We start from the raw sequence: 25057 nt of genomic DNA, 5'->3' as shown, positions 1-25057 counted from the left end.
CTACACCAATTTTTATTTTAATTGCAGGTCATTAATCTTTATTTCCCATTTTAAATGTATTGTTTTATTTTCACACCATTTCTTTTCACTTGTACTTAAACAATTATTGTTATTTAACCAGGACAAGTAATTTTATGTCATCCTGTGTATTAAAAAAAACACATTTGCTTCTGGTTAAGAAAAGCTTTGATTTTATAATTCCCATTCTTTTCATATCTCCCCTCACAAACCCCATCATTTTCTCCCAAGCTCAAAGGACTCACGCTCCTCTAATTCAGGTCCCTGAAAACGATCACACTTAATCGTTTCACAAGTGGTGGCCTTTCCATCAGATACTAAACTCTGGAATCTCCACATTAATCCCTTCTACCACTCCTTTAACTTGTTCCCCAACCCTTACCTGTTTAACCAAGCTGCCCTTATATTTCCTTATTGCCCTGTGTCAAATCGTGCATGATAACACATCTTCAGAAGTGCCTTTGGAATGTGTTACAGTACTGAAGGCACTGCATAAATGCCTGTGGATGTTTTGTAAAGACTTCTGTTTTGTATTGTAACAATGCACCATTGTAAACGTGGCTCTCTAAAAGGCCAACACCACTAAATTAAATCATTCAATAACATTGATGCACTGCCACAGAACAGTCAACAAAGCAGACAATCGACAGTAAAAATGGGAGAACAAATGGGTTTTTGAAAAGCCTTATTTTAAACAGATGCATAATTGTGGCCTCATTTTTAGTTCTTACAAAAGGCGAATGTATAATTGAGCTGCAGCAAACTAATCCAATCCACTGCGAATCTTAATGCAAAACTGCTGCAATCCATGCAATGCTTTGAGGGGAAAATTGCATTAACTTTACTGATTTGGGCTGCTCATCGATTTTATTCTCCAACTAAGGCTAGCCTCATTTTTTAACTCATAACTAAAACCCTGCTTGGTATAAGCTGGACATATTGGGATACATTTGCTTTCAATGAATGGATACATGACGGATATATCCATAATCTGCAACCATTATACACATTCCCAATTGACTTCCCTTGTTCAACTACAACCACGTCAGATTTTAAGTAAGGATATAATCTTACTATCAGCTGGACAAAGTATTAGAGCCAACAGTGCCTATCTGTGTGTGGAACAATAAAGATATAGGTGAAATCCTGCATGAATATGGTATTGCTATATGGTATGGTATTGATATGGTACTGATGGGGCAACTTGGCCAGCATGGGCAAGTTGGGCCGAAGGGCCTCGTGATACTGAATGGTGGTGCTGGCTCGAAGGGCCGAATGGCCTATTCCTGCACCTATTGTCTATTGTTAGAGTCATAAATCATGAAGAGGCCCTTCGGCCCAACTTGCCCATGCTGGCCAAGTTGCCCCATCTGCATTGGTCCCACCTGCCCTAGTTCGACCCATATCCCTCTAAACGTTTCCGATCCACAAACCTGTCCAAATGTCTCTAAATGTTGTTATAGTACCTGCCTCAGCTACTTCCTTTGGCACCTCGTTTCATATACCCAGCAACCTCTGAGTGAAAAAGTCTCCCCTCAGCTTCCAATCTTTCCCCTCTCACCTTACTTATGTCCTCAAATTCTTGATTCCCTCACCCTGGGTAAAATACACTGTGCATTTGCCCGATCTGCCCACTTAATGATTTGCTACACCTCCATAAGATCAATCTTCAGCCTCCTGTGCTCCAAATAATAGTCCTAGCTTGCCCAACCTCTCTTTGTAGCTCAGGCTCTCAAGTCTTGGCAAGATCATCATAAATCTTCTGCCCTTATTTACAAAGGAAATAGACTTTATAATTGGAGGCAAGGGAATAAATTGCTGGGGTTCTGGCTGAGCATGTGTCACAGGGCATAGAACTGTACATCACAGGCTAGGCCCTTTGGCACTCAATGTCTGTGTTAAACTAGTCTCCTCTGTTTGTGATCAATATAACCTCCATTCCCTGAAGAAGGGTCTCGACCCAAAACGTCACCCATTCCTTCTCTCCAGAGATGCTGCCTGTCCCGCTGAGTTACTCCAGCATTTTGTGCCTACCTCCATTCCCTGCATATCCACATGCCTATCTAAAAGCCTCATAAGCTTCACTGTCATATCTATTTCCTTCACCGACCAATGTGCGTGCTCCAGGCATCCACTACTGTAAAAAATGAAGATTTTTAAAGCTTCTCTGGGTACAAGTGAGATATCAGATTGTGAAAGGCAGCAAATGAGGCAGCAAGGAAAAACGTGGTTGCCGTAAACCTGTGAACCTAAGGTCAGTGCATGGGAAGAGGCTTGGAATATTCTGAATGAGAGAATTAATAGCACTTGGAAAGGCATAAGCAGCTTGGAAAGTAAGCAGCCAACATGGCCTTGTCAGGGGTAGATCCTGTCTGATTAATTTGAGTGAGTTAACTTGTGTCAATAAGGGCAGGGCAGCCTGTCGATGCAATTTGCATGGACATTAATAAGGCCTTTGGCAAGGTCCATGATTGGATTTAATTTTGGATCCAGAGTAAATTGGCAAACAAGATCCAAAATGAGCTTGGCAAAAGGAGACTGTGTGGCAAGTTCTATTTTTGACAATTGGATGTCTTTGACTTGGTATCCCACATGGATTAATGCTGAGACCCTTGCAGTTTGTCAAATGCGTGAATGTCTTTGGATGTGGATATTACAGCACAGGAAGGAGGATGCAGACAAAATTCACCAGGATTCACCAGGAGAATTCAACAGGATCGCTGACAGCATTGATAAAAATGTCCATCTATGCACTTGCATAGCCCTAATATAGAAAGCTATGGACAAGGTTTTGGGCAATGAGATTAATACTGAAAAGTGCCCGCTGCTCGGCATTGACAAGTTGGGCCGAACAGTCTGTTTCCACGTTGACAGATTCTGTGGCTCAAATCTTAATTCAGCAGTTTCATATCAACACATTAATCCTCGGTTTATTTCTGCAGTTGCAGACTTATTTCATGTTGACTATTTTTACCAGCACAGGTTAAACATTTTTATTTGGAATTAAATTGTGGAGGGGCAATTTGGGAAACATGGTTATTAAAACTTTCAATTAGTGCTGATTTATGACAAGGAGAAGAGCACATTTGGCTGAAAATCTGTGGCAGTGGGACAGTGGCCGAACCAACTAGTGAATGGCACTCAAACAAGCACAGGATGACTGCACTGTCACCCTGCAGAGAAAGCTTCTGTTTGTTAACCATTTCTGAATAAAAGCAAATACATGTTCATTCGATGTTGCATTGGATTTGATAGTGGACTTGGTTCTGCAGCCTTCAAATGTAACTCATTTTACAATGAACAGCACCTCGATAGTGAGAAGCTGCTTTAGATTCAACCGATAACATCAGTACCAGCATGCAACGCAGCCACATTATTAATTATTTGTTTCTCAGATTAATCTCACTGTCAACATGAGGGAGTGGTGGGAGAGATTTTGAAAAAAGGAATCCTGTTAACAAGTGTCTTTATTGTAGCAAAATAACTCTGTTACTCTTGCTCTGATCTGCGGTCTTTTAAGGTGAAATTTAATGCTGTAAGAAGTAAAGAGGCAAAACCACAACAAAATCTCAGTGGGGCTGAGGAACCAAACCACAATGTGGAACATGGTGTCAAATCATCCGATGTAATTTCCAACCTGGGACTTATCCTAAACGACATCCCCACACAAGCGAAAACATTTGAGAAAGAATATATACATAATGATAATTTCTCCTGCAGACTTCCAAACAATGAGATCCATGGAGTTTAGTTTAGTTTAGCTTCGAGATGTGGTATGGAAATAGGCCCATTGGCCCACCGTCCACTCTGATCATCAATCACATTAGTCCTATGTTTCTTATCCACTCCCTACACATTAGGAGCAATATTTATTTCACAGAGGCCAATGAACCTACAGCTCCACGTCTATGGGATGTGGGAGGAAATCGAAGCACTCAGAGGAATCCCCCGAGGTCACAGGGAGAATGTGTTGTCTGTTTCCAGCGCCATCTTTTATTTTAATCTATGCCTCTTATTGTATTTAGCACAGTCAGGTCACCCACCACTGCTCTTTGTTCCAGGGCAAACAAACTTTGACCATCCAATCCCTCCCCATAATAGAAGTCCAACAATCCAGACTACAGCCTGGTGAATCTTAACTGCCCTCTCCCCAGCGTAGCCACATCCATCCGATAGTGGGGTGAGCAGAACTGCAGGTGTAGACTAACCAGTGTATGTGAAGCTATGGGGACGATTTGTAGAATGGCTCCTCCCATGGCTGGGTGCAGGGTTTGGGTTGATTGAGGTACAGTCAGAGCTGGGGTATCTGAAGAGTGTTGGGCTCAGGGCCAAAAGGATGTTCAGGGAGCTAACTCAGCAGTGAGCTTTGGGGAAGGTTGAGGCAGCCAGGGTGAATCTGGTCCCATAGGCGGAGGTGCCAAAGGTTCAGTAAGCAAGTAAGCAGTGCCAGCCCAGCACTGGGCAATGAAAGCTTGGTCTCTGCTGGAGATCCAAAGTTCACATGGGTTGATCTTACTGAGAGCATCCAGTAAAATTATCTATTGGGATCTGGGTCCGATTGTGACCTTGGATACTGTGTGTGGGTCTACACTGTCCCCCTGCAACCAAGTGCCTTTCCACCGGGTGCTCTGCTTTCCTCTCACATCCTAAAGATGTAAAGTGGTGCAGCGGTATAGGTGCTGCCTTACAGCACCAGAGACCAGGGTTCAATCTTGATTACGTGTGCTGAGTGTATGGAGTTTGTATATTCTCCATTGACAACATGGGTTTTCTCCGGCTGATCTGGATTCCTCCCACATTCCAAAGATGTGTAGGTTTGTAGGTTAATCGGCTTTGTAAATTGTCCCTGGTCTGCAGGATAGAACTAATGTACAGCTGATTGTTGGCCGGCATGGACTCAGTGGGCCGAAGGGCCTGTATCCACGCAGAATTTCTAAACTAAACTAAACAAATTAATTGGACTATAAATAATCATTAGTTCCGGTAAGTAGCAAAGGAATGAATGAGATGTTGATAAGGGGTGTGTGTGAGCGAGAAGTAATCACAGGGCCAAAGGGAGGATAAGGAGACGGGAATGAGAATGGGACTGATGGGAATGGGAACTTTCTTGGGAGCCCACAGAGACGGTGGTCTGAATGGCCCCCTTCTGTAAATATATGAAATGGTAAAGCTGTGCAAGGAACAATGTCAGTCAGTGCTCACCTGACATGAAAATTGTGCAGTCACGGAGGTGCCAACTGGAGGTTCGGGATTGAAATGAGCAAGAAATAATCGATGGAGACTGACTCCTCGCACGGCTTGGGGCAGGGGAAAGATTGATGGGAGTACGAACCCCTCTCACCTTTATCCACCTATCACTAGCCAGGCTTTGTCCCACCCCCACCTCTTTACTAGCTTTCTCCCTCCCTACTACATTCTGAAGAACGGTCCCGACCCAAAACATCGCCTAACCATGACATCCAGAGGTGTTGCCTGATCTGGCTGAGATGGAGTATCTCAACACTTTTGAGTTTTACTCAAGAAATACTTTGCGTTTTACTCAAGAAATAGTCATTATCGGATATGACACTGGGAAAAGTCCATTTCCAATCACATATCACTGAAATAAATAGCACTACACAGTGAGATCTCTTCATCGTTCCGTCGGAACGGTTGGTGGTGTGTTCCATTTGCAAAAACAGGAACCAAAAGTCAGGTGTGAACCTGCACCCTTGTTCAACTTTTAGATTTCCTGGGTTGAAGGGGGGCGAGTGCAGTACCGGCAACTTCGCTCGCACCTTTACAGAGTGGAAACTGAAAACAGACAAGGCTGTGATGAGAAACAACGAAAATGTCCAAAGCAGTTGGATCTGTGATGCTGGTCCCACTTCCAACTGAGCAATCATATAAAAAATGACAGAGATCCAACGATTGGTTTTCCATGTCTCCACACACATTCAGTTATAACCTTTGGATACGTTTAAAATGAGAATATGCAGGAGGACCGGAGCAGCAGAAGGACGTGAATTTAATGGCAATCCAGGACTTACCTTCAGCATCAGCATGGAGTAAGAAGCAAAGGAACACAACCAGTGTCCTGATTTTATGCATTATCCGACAGCTTGGCACCAGCAGCCTTTGCCAGCCTCGTTCTCACTGTCTTACAAGCTGCTGCAAGTAAGTGCAGTGTGAAACTATCGATGCGTGTTCAGAACCTGCAAAACACAACAAAATAAAGGGAAACAAAAATTAGACACTTTTTCTTTGCTAAATCCTGTGCCATCTTTGAGGCAGTTAAATCTGGTCATTTATCTGAACACAACAGCTAGCTATGCCCAACATGCCCAGAGAACAAATTTAAAAAAGGACATTGTACCAGGTAAAGCATCATTCCACTGCATGAATCTTTGTAGCTCATAGGCAGGCATTGTGTAAAATTAAGACGAAACTATAAGTAGCCAATATCCTGATCAGGTCTTTGAATTCCATTTCCTCAGCCGGACTCCATTTTCATATTGCTGTACATCCTCCAAAGCGAACAGATGAATTACGATTACGTAAGTACCCAGCACACAAGGAGTGGGCATGGGTATTCTTCACCCTCCCCCGCCATCACACCAGAATAGTAAGTGACAGGTGAAGTCCTGTTCTGTTGCTCTCAATCCACATCTTAAACAGCAAACCCCAATAGCCCGATGCCTCTTAACGTTCTCAGTCCTGTTGCATTTTATCCAGGTGACATGGAAAGCGCATGCAAGAGGGAGGAGACTATGGAGGGCAGTGTGCATCATACACAGATGGGGGGTCCTGAATTGGTGCCAGCTTCCCACACAGAGCAAGCAGAGGGTTGCTCCTGTTATTGACGTACCAATATCATGTCCCAGAATCAATGCTGAGTGCGTTTTACGACAACCTGTCATCTCCAATACACAAATACATTTCTCACGCTCAATTTTCAAGATTGTATTGCAAAGATTCAGCAGCATGATGGCATTTTGCTAAAATAACAGAATAAAATGTGAGGCAGAATCGCGGCTGACATTGCGCTAACAACAGAGGCACTATATCACAGCAAACGTGCCAGACTTTTATCATTGACCTGTCACCTATCTAAAGTAGAATGGTAATAAAATGTTTGCAAGTGAATTATTATATAATTATCTCTGATCAGATCACTGTTACTCTGACAGAATTTTTTTTTTACACATTCTAGGTGCAAAAGGAACCTTCCAAGCATGTTTCCGAGCTAGGTACATATACTCCAACAATCAGATTAAAAAAAAATATGTTACAGCTTTCTCACTGGAGCAAATAATGGCCATGTTTCAACAGAGGCATATTCCAAACAAATGGCCAAGACCCCATAGTACAGTACATACTTCTACACTGAGTAATGGCCAGTTGTTTCATTTTCAAAAGTTCATGTCATAAGTGCAGCATTCGGCCATCGAGTCGACTGCAATTTAATCGTGGCTGATATGGCGTCAAGTTGGGAAAAGGGGAAGTACAACGGGATCTGGGGGTCCTTGTACATCAGTCTATGAAAGTGAACATGCAGGTACAGCAGGCAGTGAAGAAAGCGAATGGCATGTTGACCTTTATAACAAGAGGAATCGAATATAGGAGCAAAGAGGTCCTTCTGCAGTTGTACAGAGCCCTAGTGAGACCACACCTGGAGTATTGTGTGCAGTTTTGGTCCCCTAATTTGAGGAAGGACATTCTTGCTATTGAGGGAGTGCAGCGTAGGTTTACAAGTTTAATTCCTGGGATGGCGGGACTGTTGTATGATGAGAGAATGGAGCGGCTGGGCTTGTGCACTCTAGAGTTTAGAAGGATGAGAGGATATCTCTTTAAGTCATATAAGATTGTTATGGACACGCAAGTGGCAGAAAACATGTTCCCGATGTTGGCGAGGTCCAGAACCAGGGGCCACAGTTTAAGAATAAGGAGTAAGCCATTTAGAATGGAGACGAGGAAACATTTTTTCTCACAGAGAGTGGTGAGTCTGTGGAATTCTCAGCCTCAGAGGGCGGTGGAGGCAGGTTCTCTGGATGTTTTCAAGAGAGAGCTAGATAGAGCTCTTAAAAATAGCGGAGTCAGGGGATGTGGGGAGAAGGCAGGAACGAGGTACTGATTGGGGATGATCAGCCATCACATTGAATGGCGGTGCTGGCTCGAAGGGTCGAATATCCTACTCCTGCACCTATTGTCTATTGTCTAGTGATATATCTTTCCTTCTCAACCCCATTCTCCCACCTTCTCCCCATAACCTTTGACACCCTTATTAATCAAGACCCTGTCAATCTCCGCTTTAAAAATACCCAATGACTTGGTCTCCACAGCCCTTGGTGGCAATTAAGTCCACAGATTCACCGCCCTCTAGCAGACGTAATTTCCTCCTGCTCTGCTTTCTAAAGGTTTGCCCTTTTATTCTAACGCTGTGCCCTCTGAATCTAGGCTCCCTCACAAATGAAAACATTCTCTCCACATCCACTCTATCTAGGCCTTTCAATATTCAGTAAGTTGCAATGACATCCCTCCTGATCCTTCTAAGCTCCAGTGAGTAGAGGACCAGAGCCGTCAAACACTCATCAGATGTTAATGTAATGGTTGGTTGATTGGAGAGTGAGACATTGAGTGAGAATATGGCAGAATGGCAGAAACTGATTACAGAACAAAGAGGAATGAGAAACTAAAAAGAGGTTAAAAAGTGAAAATAAATTATTTCAAACATACAGCACAGAAAAGGGCCCTTTTGACCCCATTCTAATCCCCTTTGCCTGCGTTTAATTTAGATACAGCTTGCAAACAGGCCTTTCGGGCCACCATCCACTTCGACCATCGATCGGCCCATGCCCATCTCAACCTTTCCCATCCGTATATCAATCTAAATGACTTTTAATCATTGCCATTGTACCCGTTTCTGAAGCTTCCTCTGGCAACTCTTGCCCTCTACAGAGGCTACACCCTCTGCCCCTCAGACCTCCTGTAACTTTTCCCCCTCTCAGGCTAAACCTGTACCCTCTAGTTATGGCCTCTCTTGCCCTGGGATAAAGATTTGACTTTCGATCTTATCTATGCTCCTCATAATTCTGTAAACATGTATCAGGTCTCCTACATTCCAGTGAGAATAAACCCAGTCTATCTGTTTTTTCGTTATAACTACAGCCTTATATAGTTATAACTATAACCAAGCAACATCCTGGTGTGTATACAGGAACTGCAGATGCTGGTTTATGCTGGAGATGGACACAAAATGCTGGAGTATCTCAACGGGTCAGGCAGCACCTCTGGAGAAAAATAGGTGATGTTTCGGATTGGAATGTTTCTTCAGACTCCCTCTGTTTATCTCTGCCTATCCCAGTCTACCTCTGTCTATCCAAGATCCTGGTGAATCTTTACACAACCAAGAAAAAAAGTAGGTGATATTTCGTGTCAGGAACTTTATTTAATATTTGGGTTGGAAGTTCCCATTGTGATGTTGCAGCAGAATCAGGATCGATGAACAGAGCTTTCACCGCGTCTGCAGAGTTCCGTTGGGAAAACACTTAACAATTTGGATTAGGCATGCAGATGATTACTAGCAATACTGGTGGCCTCCTCCTCTAAGCTGACCTCAGCTTATTCGGACACTTGAACTGTGGACCCCACAGGTTAAAACAGCATGAGGCTCAGCGAGGCAGAAAGCGTTCAAAAGAACTATTAGCAAAGTTGTGCAGAGACATGGTCCCACTACTCCTTCACACAGCGCTGACTGAAACATCACATTTAACTTGCGACAAAGCAGTCCACAACAGCTTCATGCACAATCACAAGAAAATGTAAGTTCTCCAAGAAACAGACATTGAAACATACCATGTGAAACAGAGCAAGCTGCATGATTCATTTGATTTTCAAGTACAACAACATCGAAAAGATGTTCACTAGTTTATATTTGAATGTCGGGTCTGGGAGATGGCAAGTTCCTCTGGGGATTACACGTTGACAACCTTGTCCACAGAATTTCACTCCATCTTTTTTGAATACAAAGATAGGAAAAAATAAGTTCAACTGAAAAGTTGGGCGGCACAGTCGAATTGTGCCCGGTTTTTATCCTGACTACGAGTGCTGTCTGTATGGATTTTGTGCATTCTCCCTGCAACCGTGTGGGTATTCTCTGGCTGCTCCGACTTCCTCCCACACTCCAAAGACATGTAGGTTTGTAGATTAATTGGCTTCTGTAAATTGACCCTAGTGTGTAGAATAGAACGAGTGCATGGGATGATCGCTGGTTGGCTGGGACCTAGTGGGCCGGAGAGCCTGTTTCCACGCTGTATCTCTTAAGTTTAAAGTGGTTACCTTCCTATTTTCAGAAAACAGGGTACATTCCTGAGTTGGGACTGCAAAAGAACAATGGCCAGAGGTAATATTCCCAAAATCGCAGTATCTAATGCCTGAGCTAAATTTCACGTCTAAAACCTGAGCTAAAATTTGGCATGCCTCTAAAATATTCTCCATGGAGTTCAAACATAAAATACATTGTCACGTGCACTGAGGTACAGTAAAAAGCTGTTTGTTGCTTGCTAACCAGTCAGTGGAATGACTATACATGATTACATTCGAGCCATCCATAGTGTACAGGCACATGATAAACGAAATACAATTGAGTGCATGATAAAGTCCAGTAAAGTCCGATTAAAGATCTGAGGGTCTCCAGTGAGGTAGATTGTAGCACTAAAGCACATCTTGAGATTGGCTATAAGAAGCATAGACCATCTCTCAAATTGCATGGAACACATTTCAAAAGGGTGCTGCAATCATTGAGCCATTTAATAACTAAGAATAGCTCAGAATTGGTTACTTTCTTATTACAATGGTACATCTGCAGCCCAATATGCCTGAAAGATCTTAACCTTGATACCTTCCAGAACTGGAAAACTGGGACAAAAAAACCAGAGCAAACAAATCCCAAAAGCACAGACAAGAGCAATTAGAATGTCTATAACTCTAGTTTTCTTTCTTTCTTTTGCTCAAGCCCATCAATTCAAACCAAGCCAAAGAAATGTAACCTTCAAATCAACATTAAACAGAGGCCACTTCATGTAATATAATGCAGTGATCCCAGAGTATGACATTTACTGAATCTGTCTAAAACTAGGCTGAAAAGATGGAAGTCGAGCTGAAGAATAATAAACATTTATTTACTTCAATTGAGTGAATGATGACATGGTATGTGGAGAATCAATACTTGGCAAAATAAATCACTGGCACCTTGCAAATGGTACAGCTTTTTTGATAACTTACAAGGTTGCACTCAGACACCTACATGGCATGGAGACATTCATTGCAACATTCATTTCCACAAACAGTCTTTCCTTCTTTCCAATATTATTTGCCTTTTATTTCTCCTTCCTTTCTCGCGGGATGGCCGACATCCCTCACTGCAATTACCCGAGCAACAAAGGTTGCTCTTCATTCGGGGATTTCAATGCCAAACAAGTCTGTGCCATAGTGTGAGTTCTAGAGGAATAGTCACGGGAAGTCATTAGACATCGAAATGTAAGGGAGGCAACTCTAGCCACACGACTTCATCCTTCTGAAGAAAACCCTCTCACCTCTTGCTTCACCATTCAATTGTTCACTACATGATTTGAATATTTCAATGGACTCCCTCCAAGCTGAATAACCGTTTATTCGACTTGAATAAATAACTTGATACTGCTGCAAAAGTGCCTTTCACCAGTTTAACTTGGCCTCAGCTTGATGCGTTAATCTGAACTTTCCCATGCCATTTGCTGCTTCTTGTGTTTTGACGAGGCCCCCTTTGTGCTGAGTTACTTCAATACCAAAAAGGGCACACTTCAAGTCTTTTCATGCAGCTCGATGTCAGGGAACAGTTTCAATGTGAAGAAAAAGGGGAATGCAGATGCCAGAATTTGGAACAAAAGACAGAATGCTGGAAGAACTCAGTGGGTCAAGTAGTACTTGTGGAGGCAAAGGGCAACATTTCAGGCCGTCTCCCTGCATCAGTCGTGAAGCAGGCTCTTGACATGAAACATCGGCTTACACCCACAGCCTCAACCTTCCAACAGTTCCAAAATTTGAATCCCTCTGATTAGGATTTAGGATTAAGTCCTAAATACCACATTACTTCTTCTTGACGGCTTTGACTATCGGGTTCGTCATTCAATCAAAGTTGCTGATTGATGACAGGGCATGAGGATACCATGAGTAGCACACAAGACCTCTTTAAACTTCTTTCTTTTTTTTTGTGTCTGGTGTATGTAAGTTGTCCACCATTTACTACAGTACTTTGGAACTGCTCCGGGAATGAAATCATAAATTCTCAGAGCAGGGAAGAAAAGGGCCATTTGGCTTCTTGTATTCACACTGGCTCTGTGAAAAAGCGATCCAGTTTATCTTCCATCTTAGTTTATTGAGGTTCAATTGGTACTTATGCATTTTATCCAATTTATTTTAAAATGTTTGCACATTTGATTAGTTTGCACTGAGCTTCGGAATACATTGTTTTAAATTGCAGACAGCACGAGTGCAACTATTAGCCAATTCGTTCAATCTTGTACCACACTTGAACATCACTCCAATAGCAAGCCGGTTTATTGCTCTTGACTATAAGCAGTACCACTGCCAAGACCAATAATGTAAATGCCTTTATTCATGTCACCTTTTTTGGGCTGGATTTGGAGGACAGATATCTAGAGTGCAAACTTTGGACAACTTGTGTCATCCAAACAAAAAGCACTAAATCTGAATGTTCTGAGATTGGCCACTTCCCTACATATGGTCAGTTCATGCAGTGAACAGTAAATAGTGAAAGGCTTGGATGGAGTGGATGTGGAGAGGATGTTTCCACTAGTGGGAGAGTCTAGGACTAGAGGTCATAGCCTCAGAATTAAAAGACGTTCTTTTAGGAAGGAGATGGGGAGAAATTTCTTCAGTCAGAGGGTGGTGAATCTGTGGAATTCTTTGCCACAGAGGGCTGTGGAGGCCACGTCAGTGGAGATATTGAAGGCAGAGATAATTAGATTCATGATTAGTACATGGGTCAGAGGTTATAGGGAGAAGGCAGGAAAATTGGGTTAGGTGGGAGAGACAGATCAGCCACGATTGAATGGCGGAGTAGACTTGATGGAACAAATGGCCTAATTCTACTATTCCTTATGATCTTATGCAGCTGAGACAAACCTCAATTTTTGGGGGAATAGCAAGGAACTGCTAATTCTCCCAATTTTGTTAGTCCTTGCTGTCTCCTCCCCTTCCTCAACCCCCCTGCTGTCTCCTCCCATCCCCCAGCCTTCGGGCTCCTCCTGCTTTTCCCTTTCTTGTCCCCACCCACCCCTGCCCCCGATCAGTCTGAAGAAGGGTTTCGGCCCGAAACGTTGCCCATTTCCTTCGCTCCATAGATGCTGCTGCACCCGCTGAGTTTCTCCAGCTTTTTTGTGTAACCAGCAAGGAACTGCAAATGGACACAAAATACTGGAGTAACTCAGCGGGTGAGGCAGCATCTCTGGAGAGAAGGAATGGGCGACGTTTCGGTTTGAGACCTTTCTTCAGTTCTTTCTTACACAAGGAACTGTAGATGCTGGTTTATATCAAAGATAGACCCAAAATGCTGGAGTAACTCAGTTGGTCAGACAGCACCCCTGGAGAACATGGATAAACAAAGTACCAAGTCTGAAGAAGGGTTCAGACCCAAAACATTGCCTATCCATGTTCTCCAAAGATGCTACCTGATCCGCTGAGTAACTCCAGCATTTTGTGTCTATCTAGAGTTTTTTGCTATGTGTTTGAAAAGGCAAACATTCATTGAAGGATGAGGTATTATCTAAAAAGCAGTTATTTTTACTTTCATTAACCAAGCCTCTGATTGTGGTAGGTGGGGTTATGGGGAGGGGTGAAAGTTGGAGAAATGGATGTACATCCAAGTGGGAAACATTGAATTCTCCAATCTTAGGTCACTAACCAACCAACAACCCCTGCCCCCTTTTTACCCTTCTCTTCCCTGTGCCTCACCTCATCCACAAACCCTGTCCCTTCCACCTATATCTCTTTCTCTGGCTTCACATTTCACATCTCATCTCCCCTTATCTCACTTTTATCTGTTCATCTCTTGCCTTTGTCCAACCATCTGGCAATCAAACCCCTCCCCCCTCACCAGTATCTACCTATCGCTTGCCTGGCTTGGACCTTCCCCCACATCTCTTCCATCTTTCTCCCCCATGTTTAAAGGATGTTAGTGGGAGAGTCTAGGACCGGAGGGCACAGCCTCTGAATAAAAGGACATACCTTTAGAATTAAGAAAGGAGGGTGGTGAACCTGTGGCCTAGTCATTGGGTATTTAAAAATTGAGTTGATTGCTTCTTGATTTGTAAGGATGTCAAAAGATATGGGGAGAAAGCAGGAGAAGGAGGTTGAGAGGGAAACATAGATCAGCCACGATTGAATGGTAGGCTCCATGAGCTGAATGGCCTACTTCTGTTCCTACATATTATGGTCCCACTACAATCAGTCTGAAGATAGATCTTGGCCTGAAATGTCACTGATCCATGTTCTCCAGAGATGCTGCCTGACCTGCTGAGTTACTCCGGCACTTTTCTATTAATGTTTCTTTATAATCAGGCATTAGGAGCTATACTAAAACAATTCAGGAGACATGCACTTCCTTCGCTGGAGCTCTCTGACTATCCCAAGGGAATATTGAGCAGTGGATATATTTGCATTTCCTCTAAAGAAGATTGAAATTCAGCCACTGAGAATCACGATAGATTATCGTTTCAATCCAATCTCAGTGTAAATAATTCACCAGCTAATGTACCAATTTATAAATGTCGTTCCATTGCTAACAATGATTTGTTTTACATCCGTGTGGCTCAATTTGTAAAACAATGAAAAATACATAATTATAGACATTGTCGTTACCTTTAGTGGTGTTTGATAACATTGATAATGGTCAGTTTCTATCAAAACATATTTTCATTAAAAAAGATTTTTTCATGTTTTGATTATACTTAAAATAATGTCAGCTCCAACAACATTAATATTGAAGTAAGGGATTAAAGTCTTACTAGTCCAAAATCATTTTGCATTTTATCAAAAAAAAACTAATTAGAGGAAAATGGGAGGATTGTGTTTTGTTTCTGAGCTGTAAGATTCTATTCTCTGTTACTTACAGCTATCAGCCAAAAACAGAATTCCCGATGAATCCTAGAAATGTCCATATGTTATTCACAGCCTAATTACAAATAAACACAACAACTTTGATTATTAATCATGTTCTGAAAAGTTTCCAGTTGAAAATTAAATACTGCTGGTGGGCAGGATTTTTAACCTATTAACTTTCAGCCCCTGAATTTCATACCAAAGTTGACAACATATTATTTTCATCCTCTTTGATACAAGTTTTTTTTTTAACATTTGAGAACAGTAAAACTGATACTGACTGATACTCCCAGCAAAACTATTCTCATTGTTTTTTTAAGTTGTTGAATTTGCCTAATGTCTAATTTTGACAGGCAAACATTATCTCCTCCAGCATGTCAGCATATTTCAGGGTATATTTCTAGTCATTTTTGATGCGACTGCTGCTTGGACAGGTTAGTCTATTTCACTGCAATATGTTGATGTACTTTAGCAAAAAGAGTATTTTTTTCCCCTGACTTTTACAACGGATCTTCTGACAACAGCAAACAGTGAGCGTGACTTGTGGCAGTTCTAATCGACAACTGGGTGATAGATTAAACTAATTAAAAGTTTGAGCTGAACACATAGCTCAAAGGCAAATGAACATCCATTGCCACATTTTAATTGTTGCAAGTTATAGCATGTTGCTGCCATCTTGTTCTTGCAGGCTCTCATTCACCGTCATAGAGACACAGAGCACAGAAATACCTGTATGTTCTGACAATCAAGCCCTCCTCTACATTCATCCTAATGTAGTCATTTCATTCTCCTCCATAACCTACAAACTCACTTACTTATGAATTGAATGTTCTATTGTCACATGTGACCAGTCACAGTGAAATTCTTTGCTTGCATACCCAAAGGTATGCAAATAGTCGCCACATAAAGGGCACACAAAGTTACAAATTGTACACATTTTGCACAATTTATAATGGTCAATCAATCTACCAATCTGCCCATCTTTGGGGTGTAGGAGAAAACTGGAGTACCCTGGAAAACCCATGTGGTCACATGGAAAACGTGCAAACTCCACACGGACAACACCCGATGGTCAAAATTAAATGTAGATCGCTGGGAACTGCGAGGCAGCAGCTCCAGAGCTACGCCACTGTGCTCCCACAGTGTCAATGCAGAGGAATCACAAAAAGCAACCACCAATTCAGGAAAATAATATGCTTGGATGCTCAGAGAGAACAAAATATAATTGTTTTTGCCTTTTACGCTGAATCACTAAGTGGCACAAAATGATTATGCTATTGAAGCCAACATTTGAAACTGGGTCTGATGGTCACTAAAAGTGACCAAACGCACACAAAACACTAAAGTATTTCAGAGCTACTGAGAATAACACTTGATTTTGATCAACACTCAGCTTCCATAACAGTAGAAGCTCTAAATCTGGCTGAAAACACAAATGATGAAGTAATTAACTTATGAATGACACTTCAACTGCAACTATACCAAACCCTTGCTGCAGTGAGCTTAAAAACACTTGTAAACCATTATAAATCAGCTCCACAACCGTCAAGCTGGGAGTCACTGAATAGAAGCAGAAACTAAATCGAAGAGAAAAAAAAGCAAGGTGCCCTGATATATTTATCCAAAAGAGAAAGTCGGGAATTGTAATTGAGGCAGAAACATTAGTTCTTGATCACAGGCATTTACCACCACTTATTTTCACTGCAGAATTGTTTGTCACCTTCCAGGCACCACAATTGTCACATTTCCTAAAACTTTGTCCCAAGAACTAAAGATGGAATATGTTGTCTGGGATCGTTTTTTGTCAGTTTATTAAAATAACAAAATCACGATGAAAAACAACTATGCTGCTGAAACACAACTTAATCTAACTGCAGCAAATAGAATACTTCAACTCCTGAATTTATTCCAAATGAACATTGTTTAGTTGGGTGGCTTTCGACTGCCGTTTTTATAACATACACTGTTCTGAAACAGATTTCCTGATGAAGAATTGATTGGAAACTAAACAACCTGCCGTATAGCCATGGAGTTACACAGCACGGAGACAGGCCCTTCAGCCCAACGTGTCCATGCCGACCAAGATTCCCTATCTAAACTGGTCGCATTTGCCCACATTTGGCCCATATCCTTCCAAACCTTTCCGATCCACATATCATAAGGTCATAGGTGATTGGAGTACAATTAGGGTATTTGGCCTGTCAGTTCTACTCCGCCATTCAATCATGGCTGATCTATCTCTCCCTCCTAACCCCATTCTAATGCCTTCTCCCCATAACCTCTGACACATGTACTAATCAAGAATCTATCTATCTCTGCCTTAAAAATATCCACAGCCTTCTGTGTCAAAGAATTCCACAGATTCACCAACCTCTGACCAAATAAATTTCTCCTCATCTTCTTCCTAAGAGAACATCCGTTAATTCTGAAGCAATGACCTCTGGTCCTAGACACTCCAACTAGTGGAAACATCCACTCCACATCCATATCTGTCCAAGTGGCTTTTAAATTATTTTATCGTGCCTGCCTCAACTACCTCCTCTGGCAGTTCATTCCATAAACCCACCATCATCCGAGTGAAAAAGTTGCCCCTCGGGTGCTTATACATCTTGCCCCTCTCACCTTAAACCACTGCCCTCTGGTTCTTGATTCCTCTACCCAAGGTTCTATTCCCCTCATAAATTTGTGCACCTCTATCAGTTCACCCCTCAGCCTCCTGCAATGTACTGTTTGGTTTTTCTGTATAGTTGATGGAAAAATGATCAGAGTCCAAAATATACTGGTTCATTCCCTCCAGAGATGCTGCCTGACCAGCTGAGTTCCTCCAGCACTTTGTCCTTTGCTCAAGATTCCTTGTATCTTTATTTTTTATATCTCTAACATAGTATTACATCCCAGAATATATCTCAACGACTTTATCAAAGTAAACTGCCACTAACCCACCTAAGGAGACATACAGGCAGAGACAACTGCACTATGCTTCACAATGCCAGAGACCCAGGTTCCATCCTGACCTCCAGTGCTGTCTGTACAAATGTATGTTGCCCATGTGGTAGCATGTGTTTCCCGAGTTTTCCCCCTTACCTCCCATATCCTGAAGATGTGTGGGTTGGTAGGTCATTTGTTCCTAGTTTATGCGTAGGCTGCAGAATCAGGCTGGAGTTGATTTGAATGTGGGGATAATAAAAATGGGCCTGGTTTAGTTGGATATGTGATGGTTAATGTAGATTCAGTGAGCTGATAGTGATGTTACTGGGAGGTGCAATTGCATGATCAGAAGCTTGGTCAAAGTATTAAGATTGTAAAGATAATCTACAAGGAAGAAAGATTATTTGAGATATGGGAAATTCCGGCAGAGAGTTGGTAAGTCACATTATGTTACAATGATGATGTTTTATTAAACTATTGAACGTGAAATAATACATAAAAATGACTTCATTTACTGAACTTTAAATGAACAAATTGTGAATATTAATTATCCTGCCCGATTACCTGCCAGACAAATAAGTAACATGTCACATTGATGAGGCTCATATGTCATCTGAATTATTGGGCTTATTGATGCAAGGTACTGTTTGTTGGAATAAATAACAATACCATAATCAAATTTTTTTTAATGTGCAATAAAAACTGATTGATTATAACATTTGTGTTATCCAGTAAATTCTCAACCTGCACTGTTGCTTGTAAATTTTTGCTCATTAACCAACTCTGTTCTTGGATTCAGAATTCGATTTACCATCAAACAACAGGATAATAATTGAACTGTATATACCCATCTCCTGCCTGGAACTAGCTGGTTCATTGCAGAGTTCTCTATCATCCAGTCTGAGCACTCACATGTATGTACATCCACTTGGGCTGCGGGCTGGTTTTCCGGGAATCTGATGTGAATCCCTATTGCTGCTGGTGCAGCCGAGAGTTGCCTGGGATTCGTGGTGTGAAGAGGACTGGGTGTGAGCGATGGCGGTGGATACGGGTGGCTTGGCGAGGCTTTGCTTTGCACCTTGGCTGGATCGGTGACTGCTTTCACTGCTGAAGGCTAGTGGTCCCTGCTCTGTGTGGAGAGAGACTGCCCGCATCCTTAACTTAGTTTACAAAATGGTGCAAGAAGGACTGCAGATGCTGGTTTACACCAAGATAGACACAAAATGGTGGAGTAACTCAGCAGGTCAGGCAGCATCTCTGAGGAAAAGCAATAGGTAACATTTCAGGTCAAGACCATTCTTCAGACCAATATCTCTTTTATCACTTCCGGCGGCCTGCCCTCCACAGCCTCCAATAATATCGTTCCCCAACCCGTACGACCCGGTTTTACATTCTTCTCCAAAATCCGTTAACAGAACTGCCCTGGCAGACCCATTATGTCTGCCTCCTCCTGACCCACTGAAGTAATTTCCGTGGGTCTCGACTCCATACTATCCCCCCTGGACCAATTCCTCTCGACCTATGTTCATGCCCTTCGTCTCTTTAATGACTTTCATTTTCCAAGTCCCCGTTCCCTCATCTGTTTTTCAATGTAGGATGTCCTATTCAAGGGGTGTGTCAACTCTTAAGTCCCTTTGTAAGTCCACTCTATGAATACTCATTATTTCTAGTTTCTTATTCTCATTAGAATACATTTTGACTCCTCACCCTCCTTTCTGTGATGATCAGTAAACCCCTATGCCAATTCCCTATAAAAATGTGTTCCATGCTGAACTATAAATAATACATTCATCACTACTAAAGGCTGTTACTTTGTACTGTGGAGATTCAGAAGATTTATCCACGTGCCATTACACAGAATATAATGAGCATCTATTTGGAATATTCTTATTGTACTTCTGTGATCTGGGAACAAAACAATATGATGAGGTGCTCCATATTCATCACACATGAATCAAAGGCTTTACAGAGGTTGGGAAAAGGTATTCTGAATATGATAATACAGCAAAACAATAAGGGAGAGATTGAGACTGGCACGATTGGGTGCAGTGAATGTGAGAGGGAAAGCAAGGAATGAGAAAGAATGGGAGTGGGAAACAAGAGGGGGAAGGGGGCAGGGAATGATGGAGGAAGGATGAGAATGGGGAAAGAGGGAGAGCAAGACTGGGAAATGAGGGCGGGAAGAGAATGAGTGAGTGTAGGAGCGTTTAATGAAGGAGGATAGGAGTTAGAAAAGTGGGTACGGGTGTTGGGAATGAGGGAGAACAGAGTGATGAATGAGGGAGGGCAGGAGTGAGGAGGGAAGGATGGAAGTTGGACATGAGGAGTGATGGGCTTGTCTATCGAGGGAAGGCAGTAGTGGGGAATGAAGGAGAAAATAGAGTTGAGTGATGGCAGAGAACATGCAAAGGGGAATGAGGGACAATCGGTTGCGCTTCTGATGAATTACACCAGGTACTTGAGGCCCTGAATAAATATTCTACAGTCTGCAGTAGCGCTACCTCACACACCATTCTTACGGATGTCCCTCCAGCAAGACAAGCACTGTAGCTGCAATCGGGATAAAAGTAAAAGGTGAGCCAATTATTTATTGTCATTTGAACCTCAAATGAAGTTCAAACAAAATTTGGTTTCTGCAGTCTTACAACAAGAAAAGAATCAAGACACACAACCAACACAAGTTACACAAACATCCATCATAGTGAATCCCTCCTCACTGTGATGGAAGGCAAAGTCTTGTCTCTGCCCCGTATTCCATTCTTCTCCCGATGTTAAAGCCCCCGGCGGGCGATGGCAAGTCACGCGGCTGTTAAGGCCGCACCGGGCAATGTAAGGCCCCGCTCCGGATCTCAACGTTGGAGCCCCCGGTGGGCGATGGCAAGACCCACGGCCGTTAAAGCCGCGCCGGGCGATGTAAGGCCCCATTCCGGGTCATTTTCAACCCCGCAACTCGGGTGGGAGAAGTTGCCCTTGTGGGAGCTTCGAAAAGCAGTCTCCCACCAGGGACCCGCGAGCTCCCGATGTCACCGTCCATTGGATCTGCAGCCGGAGCCCACGAGCTTCGGAGCCGCGCGCCTCCACAGCTCTCCACGCTCCGAAGTCGGCCAGCCCCACGATGGTAGGTCCGCAGGCTCCGCGACTGGACCCCCCAGATCGTTCCGGTTGGAGGCCGCTCCACGGTGCTAGGCCCCAACAACGGAGACCCGACAGGGAAAAGGTCGGGTCACCCGTACAGGGAAGAGATTACAAGTTTCCCCCTGTACTTTCCCCCAAAGAGTTGGCCATTTGGACTCTTGAGCATACCACCATTGAATATGATCATAGATAGACACAAAAAGCTGGAGTAACTCAACGGGATAGGCAGCATCTCTGGAGAGAAGGAATGGGTGATGTTTTGGGTCGAGATCATGGCTGAACTGCCCTATGCCTAATCTCCTCTTCTGCTTTGTACACATTTATCAACCTTGGATAACCAGAGCATCCGATATGTTCAAAGCTGCTTCTTTCCAAGCTGTTTCACAGGCCACTTTGAACAGAAACTCGTCTGTTTTGCATAATGTTAATGCAAATTGTCACACTTTGGAGTCATGCCAGAATTTTGATTGCCATTTATTTTGCCATCTGTTTAAAATCGATAACATTTTTCAACTTGTGTATCTTTCTGATTACAGTTAATCAGACAATCCGTCAAATGAACAACTGGCATTGTTGAAATATATGGCACAAGAGGGAGAGGTTCAGCTTCTGCCTGATATATAGTAGATGTGAAATTAGTGAATATATCTCAAAAACTAAAACTGAATGGCTGTGTATCTAAGAGAAATAAATCTCGGACATCTAAGGTATTATATGCTGTATTATATGCAACTGGGTCCTAAGAAAACAGAGTTGTACGTTCTCCCACGTGACCCGGGTGCTTCATTTTCCTCCCACACCCGAAAGATGTGCAGGTTCATAGATTAATTGGCTTCAGTAAAACAAAATTGTAATTTTTTCCTAGTGTGTAGGACAGTGCTAATGTACTGGACTCAGTCGGCCGAAGGGCCTGTTTCCGTGCCGTATCTCTAAACTAAACTAAAACTGAAAGCTTCTGACATCCAAAGCTGGCTATCCACAATTTAGAAGGGTTGGCAGTTCCAGATATATATTTGACCACTTTCTGAGGTTCTCATATCTTTTATGTCCTGCTTATTTTCTCTACCATGATCCTCCTCCTCTTCATTGAAGGGGAACTACTCCTGGTTGATGGCCTGAAGAACCCAGTTGTCTTCTAGATCTCACCCCACATCTACTCATCTGGAAACCGTGTCATCCTGTTTGAATTGCAGTTGAGCCTAACTGAACTTGTCCAGTGATCAGGGATTAGAAGCCCCAAGCAGGTTTCCTCTGCCTAATCAAGGCTGATGCTTGCACTGCTTCTCTGGTTAGTAGGGAATGAAAGGGGTGTTTCCGTATTGTTTGACTGAATTGCTCATTGAATAAAATCACAGAACAAACCTCGGAGCCCTCCTCTGCCCCCCAATCCATGGAACCAATTCTGCAATTGTTAAATTGAGAGAGATAGGGCCACGTTAATGTTCAATGGCATCTAGATACCCTTGTACCAAGGCCCAAGTGACCCTACATGCAAATTAAAAAAATGAATTGGTAGCAAAGAAAGGTAATGGTAAGTTTTTTTAGCCATTATTACAAAAGGATGCAAACACAGGACATAGAAACATAGAAATTAGGTGCAGGAGTAGGCCATTCGGCCCTTCGAGCCTGCACCGCCATTCAATATGATCATGGCTGATCATCCAACTCAGTATCCCATCCCTACCTTCTCTCCATACCCCCTGATCTCTTTAGCCACAAGGGCCACATCAAACTCCTTCTTAAATATAGCCAATGAACTGGCCTCAACTACCTTCTGTGGCAGAGAATTCCACAGATTCACCACTCTCTGTGTAAAAAAATGATTTTCTCATCTCGGTCCTAAAAGACTTCCCTCTTATCCTTAAACTGTGAACTGAGGACTGGTGAAGTATTATTATTGCATTGAACCACGATGAGACCACAGCTGGAGAATTCTGCAGAGCTTACTGAATAAAGGGTAGACTTGCCACGAAGCATGTGCAGTAAAAGTTCACGTCAGATTCCATTGGCTGACACACGAAAGACAGCAGAGGAAGTGTGTCTCAACCCAAAAGGTCAACTGTCCATTTCCCTTCACAGATGCTGCTTTGCTCCAAATTACACTACATGGCAACTTTGTCGTTCGAGGAGAGATTGAACAGACTGGGACAATTTTGCCAACAGTGGCAATGAGGGCACTCACATAAGGACACAAGGAAGGGCTTGATGGGTGAGATGGATCCAGGTGCTTCACCTGACTGTGAAGTCGAGAACCAAGAGATCGAGCTTCAAAATAAGGATAGGTCCTTTCGGATGAGGAGAAATCACTCAGATGGTCGTGAACCTTTGGAATTCTTTGCCTTGCCGCCTCAGGTGATCTATTCAGTCTAAGAAGATATTGATAAAATTCTGGGCAAAGGGCAAGTTGCTGTGCTGGAAGATGCCACCGAGATAGATGACCAGCCATGATATTGATGAGTGCAGGGGTAGACGCAATGAGCTGGATGGGCTACACCTTTTTGTTTCGTTTGCATGTTGCTGCACAGAAAGAGGATGAACAGACCATTTTGTTTGCATGACGGACAGAAGATCCTCCTTTGGTCTTCGACAGGAGGGATCTTTAAATGCTTGTTTTTAAAAAAATATTCTCGGGAGTCACATCTCTGTTGGAATGACGAACAGCAGACTCCAATTGGTATCAGCTGTGGAGCAGGGGAATGGAGTGGTTTACTTTTCTTGATCTTCTTCTGCCCCATGCGCTGTTTTACATGGATGTTAGTGAGCTCAGGAGCAGGCACTCGGTGAAGCTTCACGTAAGAGTACATGTTGAGAGCCCATTATGACCAGCTTTACATTTGCTCCTTGAATGTCGGTGGCTTTGAAAACAGGCGAGTAAAGAGCGAGGGAATAAAAGCATGGGATTTTAATGAAGGAGCAGGTACATCACTCGTCCTCAGTCAGCTAAGGGACACCTCCTTCCTATATTAACACTCCAGTGCACAAGGTCACATTCGCAATGAACAGTTATTCATATCCTGTGGGACAATTCTCTGGAATTGAAAATTCCAATGTGTTATTAATTTTAATGGCCAGCCAAAGTATATTCTAGAAATTGCTCTATAAATTTTCAGATCAGTGAGAAAACAGGTCAGTGAGCTTAAAGCAGGTGCCAAATTTTGAAGCAATGTATTATTCGTGGACTGACTGAGCAGTATTCCCAAGTTGGTCTCAGAGTCTTCTTCCTGGATTCCTCCTTTGATATAATCGATGGTTTTCAATCTGTTTAAGCAGATGTTCCATGCTTTGTTCCCACTTGTTCCATTAGTCTTGTGCAGGTACAATGTGGCTCTGCCCAATTTGTTTCTCATGGTTGCGCCAGCAATGGCTTCTTCGCCAACAGTCCGTCTGTTTAGTGTTCTTTAGCTTGCTTTAGGTGGGGGGGGTTGGGGGAAACATTTTTTTAATCGACGGAGATGCGATTTTTTCCCCATATCTTAACTACGTCTGCACTGGGGCCTAACATCGAGGAGCTGGAGGCCTTAGCTGGAGTCCGACATCTGAAGCTCCAACCTGCAGGACTTTAACCTCGTGGAGCTGGCGGTCGGTCTCTGTCGGGGATTGACCTCGGAGATTCAACCGCGGGAGCCTGCAGGACATTAACATCATGGAGCTCGTAATCCCTTTACCAGGGATCTTCCTTGGATCCCCGGCGGCAGGAGCCTGCGGACTTTAATATCGTGGAGCTCACGGTCCCTGGTTAGAGACCGACTTCAGGAGCTCCAAGCCGCAGGAGCTTTGAATGCCCCAACGCGAGGCTTCGACTGCTGTGGGAGCTTCAATCGCCCCGCCGGATGGTCCC

General features: G+C 43.1%; 1 protein-coding gene across 22 annotated transcripts in view; it reads right to left on the bottom strand.

Annotated features, from left to right (window-relative positions):
• Nucleotides 1-25057, bottom strand: part of LOC129695551 (receptor-type tyrosine-protein phosphatase delta-like) — a 570848-nt gene that overhangs the window by 429982 nt on the left and 115809 nt on the right. For all 22 annotated transcript variants that reach the window (XM_055632599.1, XM_055632618.1, XM_055632598.1 and 19 more), the window contains exon 2: nt 6048-6212. In XM_055632599.1, coding sequence (XP_055488574.1) covers nt 6048-6108 — 61 coding nt within the window. In that variant the 5' untranslated portion in view covers nt 6109-6212. The remainder of the gene's footprint in view (nt 1-6047; nt 6213-25057) is intronic.

Source organism: Leucoraja erinacea, chromosome 3 (assembly GCF_028641065.1).
Source record: "Leucoraja erinacea ecotype New England chromosome 3, Leri_hhj_1, whole genome shotgun sequence".
In the NCBI taxonomy this organism is placed as follows: domain Eukaryota; kingdom Metazoa; phylum Chordata; class Chondrichthyes; order Rajiformes; family Rajidae; genus Leucoraja; species Leucoraja erinaceus.
Note: the sequence above shows the minus strand (reverse complement) of the source record. Positions and strands in the feature narration are given on the sequence as shown.